General features: G+C 39.6%; 1 protein-coding gene across 2 annotated transcripts in view; it reads left to right on the top strand.

Moving 5' to 3' along the window:
- Positions 1-16,766, top strand: part of Atac3 (Ada2a-containing complex component 3) — a 215,746-nt gene that overhangs the window by 12,255 nt on the left and 186,725 nt on the right. Inside the window, exons 3-8 of one of the 2 annotated variants that reach the window (XM_065237690.1) lie at positions 6,212-6,352; positions 6,446-6,643; positions 6,701-6,901; positions 6,969-7,696; positions 7,882-9,442; positions 9,717-9,818. In XM_065237690.1, the coding sequence (XP_065093762.1) occupies positions 6,212-6,352; positions 6,446-6,643; positions 6,701-6,901; positions 6,969-7,696; positions 7,882-8,563 (1,950 nt within the window). In that variant the 3' untranslated portion in view covers positions 8,564-9,442; positions 9,717-9,818. Of the gene's footprint in view, positions 1-6,211; positions 6,353-6,445; positions 6,644-6,700; positions 6,902-6,968; positions 7,697-7,881; positions 9,443-9,716; positions 9,907-16,766 lie in introns of those variants that run through there. The other variant, XM_065237689.1, reaches the window with a different exon arrangement.

Below are 16,766 nucleotides of genomic sequence, written 5' to 3'. Positions count from 1 at the left end.
TGGTCATACTTTAAAATAGGCCTGATAGGACTAGGAACTGTAAATAATAATTAAAATATCAAATGTACTAAAGTTGAAAAGACGCATCTGTGTCACTTGAAAATTCATACATGTAAACCACACAATCACAAGAAATAAAGACCATTTAAATGCAAAAAAAAAAATGATAGATCTGGGAAGCTGTGGGCTGTATATTTTGCATAATGCATTCAAGGATAGTGTTTGCAGTATCAGTTGGGATGTTTTCAAATATTTGCGTGGTATCCAGAATATCTTCAAAGATGTACCTTATCGCATGGCAACGCCAATGCAGAGAGAGGTTTTTAGGTAATAATGCAGAATATCTTTTTGAAAAAAAAAATAGCATCAGCATCAGTCCAGCATCAAAATGAAAGCATATTGAAATCCAGTTTTGATATCAACATCAAACTGAAATCCTAATTTGATTTCAGTTTATGCAATTGATAAATTTTGTTTTCATTTTGCTGTACAAAAATATGTTGTTGCGGGTTTGACTTCATTGCCTTAGCATAACATCAAATTGAATACTTGTTTTGTTATCAACATGAAAAATTGATATCAAATTGAGTATTCAGTTTGCTCTCACTGATAGCAGAAATAGTTTTCAATGTGATGTCACAGGAAGATATGTTTGCTATCAATTTTGATATTTTAACCGTTAAAACGACCAAAACGACAGCAACTCACATTATCAGCGAAATCACAACATCAAATTTAGATTGCAATTTGATCTCAGACTTTGCTCGGGCTGTGTCCATGATCGAGGGAAAAAAGTTAAATAATACCACTGAACTGTCCAAAAGTTCATCTAATTGAGGTTAACCACTAACGGTGCAAATCCTGATTGGCGGACAAAAGTTGGCGCTACTTAGTGGCGTAAGATAGAAATTTTGACATGACGGTGATGGAATTCTTTCACGGTGAGGTATGGGAGAATAGTTTGAAATCATATAAAAAAGATCGACATAACTTCAGAAAGTACTGAATCACTTGAGAATAGTTCGGAATCACTTAAAAAATTACTGAATCACTTAAGGAAATAATTGAATCACTTCATAAAAATACGGAATCTCTTCAGAAAGTACTGAATCATTTCAGAGCGCACTGAATAACTAATGAAAAGTTCGAAATCACTTCAGAAAGTACTGAATCATTTCAGAAAAGTTTGGACTTACTTCGGAAGTGCTAAATCACTTCAGAAATGTTTTCAATCAATTCAGAAACTACTGAATCATTTAGGAATGTATTGTATCACTTTAGAAATGTTCGAAATCACTTCTGAACGTACTGTATCGATTTAGAACAGTGTGTAATCACTTCAGAAAGTCTTGAATCACTTCAGAAAGTCTTGAATCACTTCATAAATGTTGAGAATCATTTCACAAAGTACTGAATAACTTCAGAAAAGACCCAAAACACTTAATAAATATTCGAAATCACTTTGGAAAGCACTGAATCATTGCGAAAAGTTCACTTTGATAATAATTGAATCACTTGAGAAATGTTCGGAATCACTTCGGAAAACACCGAATATCTTCAGTAATGTTTGGAATCACTTTGAAAAAGTTCATGATCACTTCGGAAAGTACTGAATTATTTCAGAAAGCACTGAATCACTTCGGAAAGTGTTGAACCACTTTAAGCTCGGAATCTCTTGGGATAGTATTGAATCACTTCAGAAAATTTCGGATTCACATTGGAAAGTACTGAATCATCCCAGAAAGTTTGTAATCATTTCCGCAAGAACCGAATAACTTCGAAAATGATTAAATTAGTTAGGAATGCACAGAATCATTTCAGAAACGTTCAGCCTCACGTCGGAAATACTTAATCGCTTCAGAATGTTCATAATCACTTCGCAAAGCACTAAATGATTTCAGAAAGTACTGAATCACTTCAGAACTGTTTGGAATCGCTCCGAAAAGTACTGAATAATTCCAGATAGTTTGTAATCACTTCCGAAAGTACTGAATCGCTTCAGGAAGAACTGAATCACTTTTGAACAGTTTGAAATCAATTCTGAAAGTACCCAAGTAACAATTTGGGTTTTATGAGGGTACTGTAGACCATGATTTAGACTTGTAGAGTGCTTTAAAAACTCAATAAAACTTACAATGTTACTTGGATAATTAATCACTTCAGAAAAAAACTTTGAAATTCTTCGGATAGTATTGAGTGACTTAAGAAAATTTCTGAATCCCTTTGGATAATACTTAATCTTGCCAGAAAGTTTGTAATCGCTTTCGTAAAAACTAAAAAAAAAATCCGGAAAGAACTGAACATCTTCACAAAACTTCGGAAAGTACTTTATCAATTCTCTCAAGTTTGCAATCACTTCTTCAAGAGCTGAGATCATTTTGTAATAACTTCAGAAAAGTTTGGAATCCCTTCAGAAAATATTTAGTCACTTCAGAAAAATCGGAATAACTTTAGGCATCACAGAATCATTAAAAAAAGTTCAAAATCTCTTCTGAAAGTACTGAAAAACGATAGAAAATCTCGGAATCAGTTTGAAAAGTGCTGAATTACTGCAGAAAAACTTCAGAAAGTACTGAATCACTCCAAATAGTACAGACATAATTGAGCATGAGAATGATTAACCGCTCGCGGTTCTCAGAGGCGAACCAGCCTTAAGGCTAAAAACCTCTTAAATAAAGAAAAAAAAAATCCGCTCGCGGTTGCTACTCCGTTATTGCCAGATCACCTATCAGAGAAGCAAAAAACGATGCGTTGGACGAGCATGCATCTGCAATGTGTAAAAACTACTGATCTCATACTTTAGGATAGACAATAACAGCGCCGGCCGCTTCATAATGTAGGTCAATTAGACCATCAAAAACCGAGAGATCCTCCTCACTTCCAGGAATTTTTCAACAGTTTCTCAGCAGGATTTACTTCAGGGAGTATTGATTATTATCGCTAAGCTACTCAATTGTGACACATCGAAAAAGATCTCGACTTTGGCAACATAGATGAAGAACAGCCAACTCTTCACAACTCGATGTCCAGTTACTCGATATATAGTTATATAGCCATCATAAAAATGAGTGTCATGGCTACTGAGATAGCGAATTTGTATGAGATTGTTATTCTATAACTCGATAATTCTATAGGTACCTCGAGGCGTAGAGAGTGCACTGTAGTTACGTTTCCAAAAACGAGATCTGTCTATACTGACATTACATTCCATTAGGAAAGTTTAGAATCACTTTGGAAAGTTAAGAATCCCTTCAGAAAGTACTGAATAACTTGAGAAAAGATTAGGATCACTTTGGCAAGTACTGGACCATTTCAGAAAAAAAGCAGCCAACAGAATAACTTCAAACAGTACTGAACTTTACAAAAGTTTTGAATCACTTCGGAAACATTGAAAGCACTGGATTCGTGTATTCAGCTCATAGCATATTTAATAACTTCAGAAAAGCTTGAGTTCAGTAGGGAAAATGTTGAATCGCTTAAAGATAGACTCACTTCCGAAAATGTTAAATTTTCTGGACTGATTTAATACTTTCGGCAGTAATGTCACGAGTTCTTGGGAACGTTTAAAGCAAGAACCTGTTATAAACGTGAAAACGTGACACTGAAACAGTAAATGTATTGCCTAATAAGGTTTCCAAAGGTAACATCAGTTGTAACAACACAAACATCTCTGGTTCTTATTTCAAAGATTTGCGTAGCGACGATTGATGGTAATGATTTGTAAAACGCCAGAGGTGTTCTGAGTAAAACGTATAAAACGAATCCATATTTATGTATCTTTATTTTTTGTTTTTTTTTTGATTTTAACTATCATCATATCCATAATCTTCCCCTTAATTGGCCTAGTACTTGTAGCTTAAGAAGGGGGACCGAGTGCCTCGGAGAAACAAAAGTTTGTTGCGCCTTTGCACAGTTAGCGCAGTAAGGGCTTCTTACTGCGGAGGTTTTGATTTGATAACATACTGATAGTTTTGGAAATTTTGCTTTGCCCACGAATGTTTAGGAAAATTCTAGAAATTGTTCAAGGTTTTTCCTGAAATTAGGAGAAAGTCAAGCAAGATAAATATGAGATAAATTAGAAAACACAAATGATAGTACTGGGAAAATGTTGACGGAACTTTCATAATCGAACTAATCATAATTTCAAGAAGAAAGGGTAAAGGGACTTAACCACCTGTAGAGTACGGTGCTGCTCGATAAAGTGCAAATGTTTTGCAACGTACTATATAAACTAGATAATACACGTTGTGAAACAACGCCATCAACGTCGCGGGCGAATGCGTCGTTATTTTAGGCAGATTTATATTTTAAGGGCGCCGGTCAATATTGGGTGCGACTACTTAGCTCAAATTTTAGGAACACAGCACTGGGTATAATAAAGCTCATCACGTTGTAGCTTCTTAGGTTAAAATAACGTAGTTTTGTGGACTGGAATTTTTCTGAAAACCGACTGGAAAGTCAGGGAAAGTCAGGGAATTTTGTTTTCGACTTTGAGTCGACACCCTGTAGATGTGAAAATCACATAAGCTTTACGTGAAACGCACATAGACCCAGTGTTATGGGAAAATCACGTACATTTCATTGATCAGGTATGTGTGTTAAAAAAGAACTCCATGTGAAATTCAATTGACATCACATACATTATACGTGAGTCACGTAAAACTGAGAGGAGATTTATTGAGAGATTACGTGATTTTTCACGTAGCTTCAACGTGTAGATTATTTTGAGTGTAAAGCATGGAAACCTGCTAAACTTTTACTGAAATGGTTATTAAACTTTACATGAACGTTATATCGCGAATAGGTTGCCTGTAAATTAATGATTACCAATTTGCGATATATTCCACGTAAAGTTGACCGCTCAACGCAAGATGAAAAGCAATTTTTGAACTTTGAACCCATTTTTCTCAGTTGCTTATTTTGGAACATGGGACAAATAAGCGTAGGACGGCATATCCATAAGAAACAATGTTTTCCTCTATTTTAGAAACCAAAATTAGCAACCACCGCAACTTAAAAAAATGATGCCTATTAATGGATGACGCGCTTTATAATTTACTTAGTAATGAAACCATACAGTTATTATTTTCCAGTAAAGTATAGTAGCAAAACTTTAGATTCACAAATGAAGCTTAAATCAAGATGATTCATTATTTTTTTACTACTATCACTTCAATCCTGTCTGGAATTCTTCAGAAAACGACTGACAATTCAGGGAATATCAGGCAATTTGTATTTCATCATTGAGTCGACACCCTGAATATCCGTGAGCTGGACTCCAGGTATCCGGATTACGGATAGATTCAGATTAAAGTCCCAGCTCTAATGAAAATACATTTTTGTGGGTTCGTTCTATGATAAATTCATCGTATTAATTTGCAAGTCTGCAAGAATTAATTTGTACTATGAAGATAGTGCACATCGCTATCAATCATAGTAACATCCCGGTTACTGCTTAAACTGATTACATGGCCCCGACCATGTGAATGTGGATGCCCGAACAAAGTTAGAGATCAAATTGAAATCAGAATTTGCTGTTATGATATAACTTATTTTGAATACTCCATTTGATCTCATTTTGGTTGACTCAACGGTTAACACAGCAAAAATGAGAGCAAAATTTTACACTATTGAATCAAACGGAAAAATAATTCTGCTTTCAATGAAATCAATTTGATTACTGATTTTGCATTCATAATGTTTGACTGAATACGGGCCTGTCGTAAATGGTTAGCATCCATGCTTCTCACGCTGAAATATTTGAGCTTAAATGTCACCTCGGGCTAGTCATGAATGACCTAAAATGTATTAAACAAAACAAATAAACAATAATCGTTAGTTCAACGACAGATGAACTTAAATCAAATTTTAAACAAGAAATTAACAGCAGAACTTCAAGTTAAGTTGCTTTGATTTAAAAAGTCTGACTGCATAATTAAGACACAATATGATATCAGACTTCTGTCGCGGCATTTGAAATCAAAATGAGTTTTCATTATGATAGAAACTGCAAACTTTAATATCGATTTGCTTTCATTTTGTTAACCGACTTTGCTCGGGTGGTTGGGTACATCTGGATTTTTTTTCTAAAAAAACATCTGGAAAATCAGGGAATATAAGGGAATTTGGTTCCCTTCATTGAGTCGACACCCTGTTTATTTATCTTTTACTTTTCTGCAACACGACTTACCTATTGTCTTTCTGTTTCCAGATGAACGGTACCATGAGCATCCAGAAGCCCCAAACCGTCATCACCGATCTCGGAAAGGCACTTCTCCAGGCAGCTAAAACCGGCAACACGGAAAAGGTTCACGAGCTGATGAGCCGCGGTGCCCCGTTCACAGCGGATTGGGTAATATGAAACCGAAAGGCAGTCTGTGCCGGACATCGAAAAAAGCTGATGTTGGTTCCTATTTTGTTTGTCGCTTGTCGCTTGTCGTTTCAGTTGGGGACGTCCCCATTGCATTTAGCAGCGCGCTACAACAACGTGGAAACGTGCAAGGTTCTGCTGCGGGCCGGAATCAGTAAAGATAGCAAAACTAAGGTCGACCGAACGCCACTTCATTTCGCCGTCTACCAGGGCAATGTCGAGATCGTGGAGCTGCTGTTGAACAGCAAGTGTGAGGTCGACGCGAAGGATATGGTGAGTTGGGGATGGGAATTCGGGGGACTGTTGTTAATTTTTGTTTATCATTTACAGCTTAAAATGACCGCCCTTCACTGGGCGGTTGAGAAGCGGCATGACAAGATTGTGGAGATGCTTTTACAGCATGGATCCGATCCGAATGCCGTCTCAAAGTTCGGAAAAAGCCCCATCAGTATTGCGACCGAAGCCGGGCTGGTGGATTTGGTGCGGATACTGCTGCTGGCCAACCAGATGCGGGCTGCCAGTAGAGAACAGGTAAGCTGTATGGTTGTTAATTTACGAAAAAAGCGCTGTAGTTAATGATTGTAATTTCCTTTTCTAGATTCAAGAAGCAACGGACAATTTGATGTACGAACTCCAACAGCACAAGGAGCGAACCAGCGCGGCTTTGGATGATGGGGAGGACAACATCACGATGGATCTTAGCAACGATGGCAGTATCTCAAATATGTCTTCCATTCCGCGGGGAGGGTTGGAACAGCTCGATTCCAACGACACTGACAATCTCATAGAGAAAGAGGACAGTCTTAGCGATGCCATTATTAATCTGGAACAGAACACCGAACAGGATCCGAAGAATCTGGACTCCAACACGTTGCAGATGCTGAAGGAGCACGGAATAGCGATGATTCCATCGGACGACTCCGGCAGCAGTCTGATCACTTCGGCCATCCAGAGCGGGCGGAAGATTCTGCTGTCGGAGGCGGGGAAGTTCGCCCTCAACGAGACAAGGCTGCAATCTGGTAACGTGGGAGGTACGGCGACTACAGTGCCTTCGACGATGCCCCCGACAACGACGAAGAAAACGATCAAGATCATCAAGAAGACTTCACCGTACGTGGTTTCACAGCAGCAGCAACATCACGGGTTGCACCGGCCGCCTCTCGGCCATAGCCATGCGGGAGGGGGCGGGACAATCAAGACTAATAAGGTTATAAAGATACTGTCGGCGGAGGAATTTAAGCAGATTTGCGGAGGCGAGGTCAGTGGGATTAAGAAAATTTCCTCGGCGGACTACCGGAAAACGGTGCATCAGTCCGGAGTGATGAGGTAAGTTTGGCTTACATTTTGGATTCCTTGTCGATGCATGGGCCTTTTCAGGGAAGCAAAGAAATCTTCCAGTGTAGGACATTTTGTGAAACTTCCATCGGAAGTTCAGCAAACTTTCAAGGGGAACTACCTACATAAACAATCTTTCGTAGCGGAAAAGCCTTCAACGTGTGCTTCCATTCCAGAACACCCCAAATGCTGCACCGATCACCCGGCACATTCAGCTCGTCCGGCGCGAAACAAATCAAAAAGATCGTCATGACGAAAAACCGGCTCACCGGAAGTGTGCCCGGCCCGGGCGAGAACGTCATCTCAAAGTTTAATTCTGTAAATAGCTTCGGTAGTAGTAACAACAGCAGTAACAGCATCATCAACAGCAACCAGAACAGACACATCATCACCTCGGCCGACGGTGTAAAACGGCTCCGGACGGCAACCGGAATGGAAATAATCTCGAAATTGCCCACCAAGATACCCCAGGACACGGTGGTATCGGTGGAGGGCAATAGTGGTGTGATAGGTTCCCGACAAAGCACCGGCATAGTTCCTATCTCGTCGGTGAGTCAGCAGCAGCAGCAGCAGCGGGTGGTAAGTAGCAATTCGAATTTAAATTCTTCCAACAATTCCGCTCTGGGCGGAGTCAGTAGCAACGGCAGTAGTAGTACCGGTTCGTCGATGACTCTCGGCGAACTAGAGCGACATTTCCTCGAACAGAAAAAGCAGATGGACGATCTGCGGAAACAGTTCGAACTGTCGCAGAAACAGAACGAAGAATACCGGGCTCGCGTGGACAAACTAGAGAAGGAGGTGCAAACGCTGAAACAGAGTAGTAGTAATAATCCTAACAACTTTATAGAGATACTATAAGGTAGCTAAAAGTGAGGAGAGTTTAGAGATTATTTATTGTTTAGTTTTCCGCGCTCTGCCCGTTTATATAGAGAAAAAAAAACACAGTTGGAACTTTTTATTGGTTATACATGTACTTTTTTTTTAGAATCGGTTTAGATTACGCGATTTCAATACCTGAACTGAGCTCTCGACGGAAAATATAATATACACACAATAATACGTTCGTTTATTCCTTAAACCCGTTCTGTCCCAATTCCACTATTTTTGCCGCGAATTTTATGGTTTTATAGGTGTAAGCTAGAGTTGAATGCAATAGCAAACGCGATTTTTATATTATGTTACTAGAGGTTGTGCAGACGGATGGTCGGTAAATTTGGAGGTGAGTTTTGAGTAAAAATCTACTATAGAAAGTTAAATCAAGATATGCGCACCTGCTTGGTACCTACATTCTTGGAGGTTAACTGTGAAGGCAAGACAGGCTCGTTCGGTTGAGCCTCCACAGTGAGAGATCAGTGGGTGATTTTATGAATAATTGTGTCCTTCAAAATTTGCATCTGGACATGATATATGTCATGAGAGCATGGATGTAATCACCCCAAAGGGGTGGTCACTTTACACACTCATTTTGCGCCAACTTTTTTTCTCAGGCTCTGAACCATTTGGCGATTTTTTTTAACTTTTGGTTAAAATTTGACAGATGGAAAGTTATCGATGAACCCTGCTAACCGAGCATGGTTATTTCTGTCAGACAAGAAGTTAAATTTTGACAACCTTGGGTTGAAAACCGGTCGATTGAGAGCACGGGGATTTTCGAACATAGAAAATAACTTTCGAAATGTCACTTTTAACCACGAGTTAAATTTAACTCAGCAAATGGTTCACACACGCAGAGAAATGGTTTTTAAGTTCAAATGGATATATTTTTGACTCAGGGCCTAATATATTTTTGATATTGTTTCAAATATATTATTCGGTTAATTCAAAGAAAAATATTTTTGAATCAACAAACCGGTTGTAGAGTCAATAATCTGTTTGTTGATTCTAAAAACCATTTTGTTGATTCAAAAACATGTTTTGTTGAAATAGTTATACAATATGTTTGAATCAATAACAAAATACATTAGGCCCTGAAACAAAAATCCAATTTTCTGCGTGCAGCCGTGTGCCGCAGCTGTGACGGTAGTACCGAGAGTACCAGTCATCTGACTGATATTGTTGGCTTGTAAATTTGTCAGTTCAAATGTTTTGTTTTGAAGCAACAATACAACTAACAGTGGAATCCAAACCAAGAGACAATGATCCAGAGGCACTCCAGTAGGACTTGTTAATACCGGACAAACTGGCCCGACCGGAAGATGGTGATCAAGGCAATATCGAAACGCTTCTATGGCATTTAAAATTTACAGGCGCTGCAGAAAGCTTCTGCTGATGTTTTAATCACTGGAACAGACTCACACTATCGATTCAAAACATCCGACGGTGTATTTTCGAAAGCAATGAACTTGACGACAGCGTGCAATTGGTCATCTATCAACTGTATTTTTGGCACACTGTGTGGAGTGACCAACCCCTTGAATCACCCAGGTTCTTCTTTTCGTTCGAACCGTATTTTCCATTAAAAATTATGTTTGTATGGAAAATACGCTTCGCACGGAAACAATGATATGGGTGGATAAGTCTGTGCTTCAATAATTTGTGTGACAAAGTGTCATTTTTGTAACTACTCGCAGCTCATATCAAATCTTGAATTATAGTTCAGACCTTTGGCCACAAACAAACAGACATACACTCGCAAGTTGTTCATCGAACAAGCATTTAACGGTCAATTTAAAAGTATGGTAGTTGATTGTACCGCCACCTGTGGCGCGCATAGTCAATTGCCTTGCGTTTGACATTTACACACTACCGCCATCTGTTCAGCGGTAATGTTTTAGCGACGATGCTTTACAAGTGATAAATGTTCAGTGTGTTATGTCTGTATGTCTGTGCTTTGGCCATAATTTTGATAGCCTCGATTTGTGCATTGAGTTTGTTCAAGGAAGCACTTCCATGAGTGCAACATCAACGGTTGCTAGGGACGTAGGGGAAATGTCGGCTTCGGCAATAACTTAACCTATTATCGTCAGGGGGTAAACAAAGCCTCAGAGCACATACATTTGGCCAATAGTTGCTCTGAAGCACAATGTATCCACATGCCAAAATTGAGCTCTCAAGGACGTTGTTTACCCCCTGACGATAATAGGTTAAGGTATTGCCGAAGCCGACTTTTCCCCTACATAACTTAATACTGAATTTCTTTTTGCTCAGTTCCAACCTGGATCGGGTATCAAGATTGGGGCTGCCTGGTTTCTGACAAACGTCAGTTTGATCGTTCGTTTTTAAAACTTATCCCAGAGAACCTCAACGCATTGACAAAAAGTTCGCTTTCGCACTGGGTTGGAACTGGCTCCGACCCAGATAGAGAACAAATTCTCTATAAATTAAAGGGTTTTCATTAGTCGTTTAACCTTGAACAAGTTGAGACGTTCTTTTCATTACTCCCAATCAATGACATTTACCCAATACTGATCAGAAATCTGGTTGTTGAAAGGTAGCAAGTAGATTATGGAAGCAGACATCGTTCCGAAGAAATCTAACTTGAATATCCTAGTTTTCTCGGAAGCTGGAGTGTGCAAGAACCGGCTGACCAGTTCTAATTACGAAGATACAAGCCAAGTACCAGCAATATTTGACTCGTTCCTAATGATGACGCACTCGTCATGACAATAAATTTTTTTAAAACTTTGTTTTACCATCATCCCTAGAGGGCTGGAACTAATGTGTGCGGGAGTAATACTCAAAAATAGTCGAACATATTAAGTGCGTCGATTTTGAAACCGCTTCGAATGTGGTGCCTCCAGCATACGAACAGACGTGGAAGTACGTCGATCTCGGATCTCTTTCAAATGGCGTGACGGATGCTTGGCGAGTAGGAGACGAACAAGCGCTGGTCACGATACAAGTTCGCAATGGAAGGCTATCTAGACGATCTAAACGGACCGAAAGTGACCCTGTTGAAGCAGATCACTTATCAAAATTTCGAATTGGATGATGAAGGCTTATTTCACAGGAGTGGAACTTCGGATCAGAAAGTGGCTCCACTTGTCATTTGCGAACACTAGCGCACCTAGCGGTAGAAGGCATCTTCTGCCTTCAGTTATGATAGACAGCATGTTATGATAGTGTGAGTGCACATAGAAAGCCCGTGTGGAACGCTACCACAACACATCGCTTGTTGAGCAGAAAAACGAAACACTTTTTGATTCACCGATTTGTTTGCACTTCTTCTGTTCTGTGCTTATTTGCAAGGGGGGTGAGACAGGTTTACTCTGAGTTGCTTTTTAGCAGCGAGTAACTCAATGTACCTCAATATTTAATCGACGTTCATTGATTTTTTTTTTCTCTGCTTACTCCGTTTACTCTCTTTAAGAATATGCTTGTCATATTAGACGTCAGTTTTGTTTGTAAACAAAGTAAGCCCTGAGGCTTTCGAATAGCTTGAATATTTTGCAAGAACCTGTGTCGGTGCCTGCTTACTACCAGCAAGAACTTGCAGTTCCAGCCAGCTTACAGCAGTTGTTCTTCCTCCTCAGCAGCCAGTCCCAGTGGTCACTTCAAAAAGATCAAACAGCTATTCTTCTAAACATCTGGGATTTCACCTACAACGCAACAATCCCATCAGCATCGATTGATCCAGTAGTCGTAACAGTAGTCCCATTGAAAATGGTAATAACTAACTCCGATCCCCTTCTCGTTTTTTGGAGGCGAACCAGCCTCAGGCTGAAAGCCTCCTAAAGAAAGATAAATCAATCAATCAACCCCTTCTCGTTAGCACCATTCAAGTTAGCTACAGCGTGAAGATTCAATCACAGCATATCTAACATAGCGTGGTGAGCAATATTCCAACCGTGGCGCCCTTCAATAAATTCCGCCACTACACTTTCCGATTTAGAAAACATCTCCCCGGTGGGGTAACAACCGATTAACACCCAATTCCAGCTCCGACGGCAACGCTACCAACCATTACCCCCGTGGAATGTTCAGCCAAAGCAGCCGCCGCCATTTCCGAAGCCGAAGAGGAGGAGGACGTTGAAGAAACCGCTACCAAAGTGCGATCCTCGTCCGGACTTCAAACCCATCAACGGACAACCAGACGAAATCAAAGTGAAAACCGATCGAAGACGATGAACAAATCAAGCTGACAGATTATCTTCGTCGACTTTCTCTTTGCATTCCCACGGCCAGGTTAAGACCAAGTACAGGATCGTCATGAGACGTGATCAAGTTCATAAGATCGCTACCATTCACGCCATATCGTCAGTGCTGTTCATAAAACAGATGGAGACGAACAACAAATTCTGCACCCGCTATGGACTTCAGCGTTGCCAGATTGTTTTCTAACTTATCGGTATCAAATGTTCAACAAAAAATGGGTATATATCGGTATTTACTATGTAAGTTAATTTTATATTTTTGCCCTTTTTGAAGGCGAAAACTAAAACTTGTGGACTTAGTACGGAAAAATTGCTTTCCAGGAGAAGTCGGAAACAATTTCCGGGGAATGTTTGAATTAATTTGTGCAGGAAGTCGAAAAATCTTCCAGAGACAAAATTAAGAAGCTCTTCTGGATGAAGTTTGAACAAAGTTCTAAGAAAAGTCGAAAAAACATCATGGATGTAGTCCAAAACAAACATTGAGAAACGTCAGGCAAAAATTTGAACAAACTTTCAGAAAACATCGGTTGACACATCCAGAGGAATCCAGAAAAGTATCGGAAACAACAAAGAAGCTCTAACAAAGATTACTTCATCGGAAACAATAAAGAATTTCTAGAGTAGCCAATTCCAGAGGAAGTCGGAAAAAAATCTACGGAGAATGTCTTCTGGAGAAATATCCAGAAGGAGACGAAAACAAACTTCTGGGAGAATTCTCTAGACACATTCGGCAGAAGTTTAATTAAACTTCCTGGAGAATATGGAGGAAACTTTCTGGAGGCGCTATAAGAAACTTCCTAATGTATTCCAATCTACCTGGAGAAATTTGGAAGGCACACGGAACAGTCGGAAGAAACTTTAAGGAGTAGTTGGGGAAAAAAAAATCCGGAAGAAAGAGATCTCTTTAGTTCTTTATCCGGAAATTTTCCTAATATAGTTTTCGGAACATTCCGAAAATACACTTCGGAACAGTGTTGGGAAAATATCAAAAAATCAAATCTCACCAATGCCCAAGATCACGCTTGATTTTCGTAGGCAAAAATCAGCAAGCATGCAGCTGCGGTTGATTTTGTAAGCTGTGATATCGCAGCTCGGAATATCAAGCTAACGAAACTCACCAGCTGCAAATCTCAACAAACTGTGGTGAGATTGAGTTTAATGATTTTTGCTTTACACCCGAACGCAACCGAAACTTCCAAAACGGCTGGCAGCAGTTTTTTCGTGTCTGCCATCGGTGAACAGTAAAAAGAGATAGCAAACTATACTTTCTCTTTCTAAGAAATCATTCCGTTGATTTTTGTATCTAGTCAACCCTCCGCTTGATTTTTGCACGTTTTGAATAGTCTCGCAATATCGAAGGAGCTTGTAAAATAAATATCAAGCATGATATTTTGTTCCAATATCACGCGTGATATTGAGAGCGTATGAGAACGGAAAAACATAATTTGATTGATGGTTTTGCCAATACTGCTTCGGAATATCCCATAATTCCTCGGAACTCCTTGAAAGTTCCTGCAATTTTCCTGGAGTTAATGGGACTGTTTTAAAGTTCTCTGATCATTCTTGAAGTACTAAGAAACCATCGGAAAATCTCTTAGCTTCTTTGAAGGTCTCTAGACTTTCTTGAACATTTCAGAACTTCTTAAGTGCTCTCAGAATTTTCTTAAAATTCATGGAACATTCTCGAAACTGCCATTTTAAAGCACGGACCTTCCCTTAAAATGTTCTCACAATTTTCTAATGTCCATGTTACTGTACTTCCCTTACGTTTTAAAATTTTGTATGAACCTCTGTCATGAAATTTGCTGATGTTTTTGGAAATTCCCTAAGTTTTCCGGAACGCATTTAATGCTTCAAAAACTCCCTTGACATTAATTGATCTATTCTGATGTTCTCAGCGCATCCCTAAAGTTCTCTCAATGCCCCTGAAATAAATGGAACCGTCATGAAAACCATTAAATTTCCCTTAAGTTTCCCGGGTTCTCGAATTTTAACAGAACTGAAGTTTTTCTGAACCGCAATAAAACTGTAGAAGCATCCCTGAAGTTCCGCGGATGTTGGAAAACTAATCTAGCGGGAGAAAACGGAAGAACCTTTCGAGCGAAGCCAGAAGAAGCTTCCAAAGGGAGTCGAAATAACTTTCCGGTAGGAATTGGAAAATAACTTACGGGGCAAGCTGGAAGGAACTTCCAACCTCAGGAAGTGAAAAAATTAACATTTTGATGGACCTATTTCTACACTGAATATAAGTATTTCCCGATTCCCAGGAATTACCGAGATGAGCCATCAACTGTTTCTCGATTTCTGGTTAGCCAAAAATGGCGAGGAAATGGAAACATTAGTCGAAAGAGTATCAAGCATAAGACATTTTTATGGATGAATATTTTTTTGAGCAGACTCAAAGAATTTGAGATATTCAAAAAGATTGAAATCTCTCACAATAGTTTCCTCTGACAGTTTAGCGTGGGCCGACAATCATCATTTTGAATTTAAAAAAATCGGTATAATTCGGTATAAAATCTCATAAATCGGTATCCCGAGCATCCTTATATACCGGAATCAAGTTCGAAAATCGGTATAAATACCGATAAATCGGTATATCTGGCAACGCTGATAGACTTAGCCAACGAGAAACCGAATAACACACGTATGTAGTGATGTTCTACTTTAAAGGAGACGTTTTGCAGCTGTTAACAAAGTAGCCGTTGGATTGCTATCTTGAACATTTTCTAGCGTCATTCCACACCAAAACACTGAAGAAAGCAGTCATACGTTAAGGTAAATAAAAACTTCTTCGTTGTTAAGTGTTGTCTTGCTCAGTGGTGTAAGCGGTCACCGTAGTCGACGCATTTTCTGCGATAATCGACTGCCTTTGCTTCCGACATTTGCAAACAAGGCTCTCAAAGTGCAGTACCAAACTAAAATCGTCCAATCGTCTAAGACCGTCAAGTATTTATGTAGGAGGAATGGATGTAATGGCGACCTAAATGCCCCTAATTTGGGCCCATACATAAATTCAGTAATCGACTAAATTTTCAATAGCTTGAGCTTGAGCTTGATTGACCGCCCACGGTTGCTACTCTGTTACTGCCAGATCAGCTGTAATTACACAGAGAACCAATAGACGATGCTTGGGACTAGCAATCATCCTCAATGTGTAAAAACTGGTGATCTTAAATTAGGCAATACCAGCGCCGGCTGCGCCCGAACACAGGTCAAGAAAGGAATGGGAAGGATTGTGTTGACATGACACTCGCTTTGATGGAAGCCGAGAACACCTCTGCACTTCCACGAGGAATCACTGGGATGTTGGATAAGAGGGTTGGGTTTGCAGCAGGGTTCGTTTTGGTAAACGATAAGCTGAATTGATGTCCTAACGATCATATAACGCGAAGGAGCTTGGGACTAAACCCACGGTCTTCTGCTCAGTAAGCAAAAACGTTTGCCACTAGGCAGACGAGCACCTTTTTAATCACCGAGTTGCTGTTATTACCATGTAGTCATATTAACAAATAAAACGATTGACGAATCTTGAATGTGGATGGGCCTGAGATTAGACTCATGATGTTCTGCTCAGTAAGCAAAAACGGTTGCTCTAAGGCCACCGAGCCCCTCATATCACATAATACCGTTGCTCAAATTTGTGTATCCATTCAAACCCGGAACCAACGACAACAACGAGTTTCGCAAAATACACGATACACAAGCGATTTTACCATAAATCTCTTTGATATGTAAGGACCTGGGACAGCGTTTTTCTGCTCAGTAAGCAGGCCACTGTAACCGACGATCTTTCAAATCCGATAACTAAAAACTACGAAAAAGTACTTATGCCTTCATTAAGTTCCACTTTCACGCAACGTTCAATGACAGGGTCCTATCCAGGATTACATCTGAAAAATCCAAATCTGGCCAACACCCACCTAAACCTGTTCTAATCCACCTGAAATGACTAACGAATGGAAGAC

Source organism: Ochlerotatus camptorhynchus, unplaced genomic scaffold (genome assembly GCF_037179485.1).
Source record: "Ochlerotatus camptorhynchus isolate MF236.1 unplaced genomic scaffold, CSIRO-AGI_Acam_v1.1 ptg000639l, whole genome shotgun sequence".
Taxonomy (NCBI): Eukaryota; Metazoa; Arthropoda; class Insecta; order Diptera; family Culicidae; genus Ochlerotatus; species Ochlerotatus camptorhynchus.
This window is presented reverse-complemented; position numbering and strand designations above follow the sequence as displayed.